At 39.2% G+C, this 4,038-nt stretch overlaps 1 protein-coding gene across 2 annotated transcripts; it reads right to left on the bottom strand.

The window, feature by feature from the left end:
• Positions 1–911: 911 nt before the first annotated feature.
• LOC141697319 (zinc finger protein JACKDAW-like) lies at positions 912–3,634 on the bottom strand. Of its 2 annotated transcripts, none has more exons than XM_074501617.1 (3): positions 3,187–3,634; positions 2,579–2,978; positions 912–2,248 (listed from the first exon to the last, which is right to left on the bottom strand). In XM_074501617.1, exons 1-3 carry the CDS (start codon positions 3,323–3,325, stop codon positions 1,348–1,350), a joined length of 1,440 nt encoding a protein of 479 aa, XP_074357718.1. In that variant the 5' UTR covers positions 3,326–3,634; the 3' UTR covers positions 912–1,347. The 2 variants fall into 2 exon arrangements, with proteins under 2 accessions (XP_074357718.1, XP_074357720.1); XM_074501619.1 differs by having other exon boundaries at positions 2,579–3,022; positions 3,187–3,322.
• Positions 3,635–4,038: the final 404 nt, after the last annotated feature.

The raw sequence follows: 4,038 nt of genomic DNA, 5'->3' as shown, positions 1-4,038 counted from the left end.
ACCAAGTCGACCCCAGAGTCTTACTCCCATGAGACCCCGGGGTTCGGGGGCAACAAATCAAGCAGAGCCCCAAATTCTTCTAAGTATTTCAAGGAATCCCACCTTGGACTCAAATCATATGACTAACCAAGCCAACCCCGGAGTCTTATTCCCCTTCGACCCTAGGGTTGGGGACAACAAATCAAATAAAATCCCCAATTTTTTTCCTAAGGCACCGCGTCACGTTATTAACTAATCTACTCCCCCATCCGGGTAAATCCGCATAAGGGAGTGGGGGGGGGGCAAATGATAACCTATTTAGTACATGCCCAATAACAAAGGCCCAGGGCCCAATAAGAAAAGCCCATGAAACACTCAGCTTTAACCTTGGAGAGCCCAGGACGCGTGACAATATCACCACCGTCCAAGTATCCCGGATCCAGAACATTTCTACGGTCCGGATTCGATAGTAGATCGGCTCATCCCAGGCGTCCACACGCCCTACAGTCCAAAAGACGCGCCTACGGTCCATATCAAAACGTACAAACCCCTAAACCCTACTGAGAGGCTATAAAAGGCAGGACAAAAGGAAGGTTACAGGTTACACACTCTCTCTCATATACACGCATATGCACACACCACAATAAACTCGTATAATTCCCGTTTTGCCCCTTTCTTCTTCAAAACCCTCTCTCATTCTCACGCCGAAGGTACCACAGGGACGCCAACCCCCTCCGGTTCTGTTTTGTAGGTCCCCACCCTACAACTATACCGCTCGCCGACGTCATTCCTGTCCAAATGGAAGGTGAATCCGGGTCCAGCTAGGAGAAAACCCCGGGGAGAATTGGGATTATCAGTTAGTACGTTCCAATGCATTGTTCCAATCCAAGTACGTATCAGCAAATTATTTGCAAACTAACGAAGACATGAAATAAAGACTAAAATTTATGGTCCATATATTTAAAGACCATAATGTTGTCCATATACAAATAAATAATAGCATTGAACCAAAATAAATGTAACTCATAATCTGGTAACAATGTCAAGTGTTTGTTTTGTACTTGACAACACTTATTAGAGAGCTAATGACAGTACTTGCTTCCGTGACAAAACTTGAAAAAACAATGTAAAAATAAAGATTAATAATCTTTTTTCCCTTTCTACAGAAATGCTAAATAAAGCAGGCATCAGAGGACAGTAGCAGAATACAATCACCTCTACTTTTCACAGCCCCTTGTGATTGCCTTGTCGCTTCATATCCTTTCTTTCCAGTGTCCAGTGGGCCTATTTTTCTCCTGACAATTCACAAGCACGAAATATACATTCAAAATGTGATAGCCTAGGCTTGCTAGCTCAGCTGCAAATAATTCAGTGAGTCCCAGTTGTAGTACAACTGTACTGCTCCCCTTGGTCCATTGTTGAACTCATTGAACCGAACTTAGCTTGAAGCTCTTGTTGCAACATTAGCCTTCCACTTTCAATTTCATTGTTATCAATATTATTATTACTATCAAATATATTGTGATTATTATTATTATTGTTCCCTCCTACTCCCAGAAAATCTCTTGTCATCCCTCCTTCCATTTGCGTACCTCCCATCATCATCATCAAACGGTCCGAGGCCCTCGCGACTTTATTCTGATGATGATCTCCCATCAACATTACTCCTTGGTGGCTTCCATGCATATCACTAAAAGAATTGAAATTGTGTATATTACTTGACATTGTAGAGTTCATTAGGCCAAATGAATTCGCAAACATCCCCGGAGAATTGCTCCTTGTAGATCCCATTGTAGCGGCTTTTTGTAGCAATGCAGTTGCTGACATATGAGATTGGCTTTCTTCTTGATAATGACTAGGAGTATTGTTAACATCGTTGTTGTAGTACATTAATGAACTCATGTTTCCACTAGTATCTTCTTCCTCGGCCTTTAGTATTCGTGGCAAGGCCGACGATGATAACCCATACATGTTCGGAATTTGTTGGACTAACTCAGGAGTTAGACCACTCGAATTAGAAACTACGTAAGCATTAGGATTGTGATCCAACCACAAAGGTAACCTTGATTTGTGTCCATCGAAATTGAGCTGTCCCGTTTGATCCATTCCGAACATGGCAGAAAATTGCGAGTTTCCGTTATTTGATTGAAGATTATTCATGTTCATCATCAGTTCATTTCGCAATTGTAAAGTATTGGGTGCAGGAACTCTTGAAGTTTCTTCAGCTAATGCATCACAGAAAGCCCTATGTGTAATAAAGCTGTCCTTTCTGTTTGATACATGAATTTTAGTTATATACATTTACACACAAACAAACAAAGCTCTAACTCCTAAGCCTGTGTTCCAATTATTATTTCTTTATAGATCTTACACAAACTTTATAGTACACATGAAATATAACAACATGAAATTTTTATACGTCAAATTCATGGGAACTAGCTAGCTTATATTTATTATTAATATGTAAGAATTATTGATGTAATAAGGAAAGTTGCTGTAATTATTATTTAAAAATAGAGAACTTCTTTATGAGTGATTGGAGTTAATTAATATGTAGAATTATAATTAGAACAGATATAAGAGAGAAATAGATAAATACCTAGAGAAGAGAGTGCCGCAGTCACATTTGTACTCTCTAGTCCCACAAATCTTACTATGAGCTTTCCAATCCGAGTGAACTGCATATTTCTTAGAACACTTGTCACACTTCCACTTCTTCTCTCCATGTTTCCTGCTGTAGTGTTTCTTCACTCCGGTGAGGTCTCCGAGGGCTCTTGAGGGATGGTGATGAACGCATGTTTTCTCTGGACACAGATATACTTTCTTCCTTATCACCTCTTTGGCGTTCCTTTGTTTGAGCTTCCATGGCAGATTGTGGCCTCTCCTATGCAACTGCAAGTTTTGATCTCTCTGGAAACCCTTGTTACATATTTCGCATACGAATCGATTCGTAGCCATTAATGACGTCGGTGATAGCGCTATCACTTCCGCATCTGGATCTGAGAGATTCATTAAACAAACAGTGTGCGGTTTTGTAAAAACACTACAAGAAAATAGGGCTAAATTAATTCTGACCGTTTTAAATTCAACCGAACTTAAATTTGGATGCCATCGATAATATATAAATGAACATAAGTATGCACAAACACCACACATACATGGACATATATAGACACAGACACACACACACTAGCTATAGGTACTTGCCTGGTGTGCCGGGGAGATTTCGCTTCCTCTTGGCAGATGCAGGATTAGAAGTAGGGTTAGGGATAGGGTTTGAATTATTAGGATGTGGTTCTTGAATGAACCCACTGAGTGATGAAGAAAGATCTTCAGGAGACAGCATACTGGACCTGAATCTATTTAAGGAAGTTTACAAAAAGAATTGGAAAGCTCAAAAAGGCTTGAGCAATAAGCTTGAGCTGGAGTGAAGTAAACTTAATTACAATAATACAAAGCCACCAAAAGAACAAGAATGTTTTGGAAGTATGTATTTGATGATATATGTGATTAAAACCCTAAGGTTTCCTTAATAAGCAAAGTGAGCTCTATAAATCTCTATCTCTCTCAGAGCTCTTCTTCCTTCTCACTTTTGTTTGAACCTTTGGAAAAAAAACAATTGTATGGAAGGCAGCTAAAAGGAGAATATGCCCTTCTCTCTTTGTGTATATTTCATATATACATATATCTAAAAATGTGAATTTTCTTTGTATCTCCCATTCCTTATCTCACACGGCTTCTTTCCAAAGTCGGTCTGCGGTAGACCCATGGTGGACCACCTCCTCTTTTCATACACCAGTAATAAAAGTAAGATTCGAGCTCTATACATCCCCTTTAGAGATACCGCTATACTAAGAGATGAAACATTAATCAAAAGTTAAAAATCTTAATTCTAGACGTAAGAGTGTTTCGTTTTTAGGATTGCGTCAAGAGAAGTTACAATATACTGAAGTTAAATTTATTAGAATGATGTCGTTTGTTTGTATGTTGATAATTTTTTATATTTACGAGTGACCGAGCTACATAAAAGTTAACTGCACATAATTGTTAAATTGCTGC

The sequence above is a fragment of the Apium graveolens genome, chromosome 11, assembly GCF_009905375.1.
Source record: "Apium graveolens cultivar Ventura chromosome 11, ASM990537v1, whole genome shotgun sequence".
NCBI lineage: Eukaryota > Viridiplantae > Streptophyta > Magnoliopsida > Apiales > Apiaceae > Apium > Apium graveolens.
The sequence above is the reverse complement of the archived record's forward strand: the minus strand, read 5'-3'. Positions and strand labels throughout refer to the sequence as shown.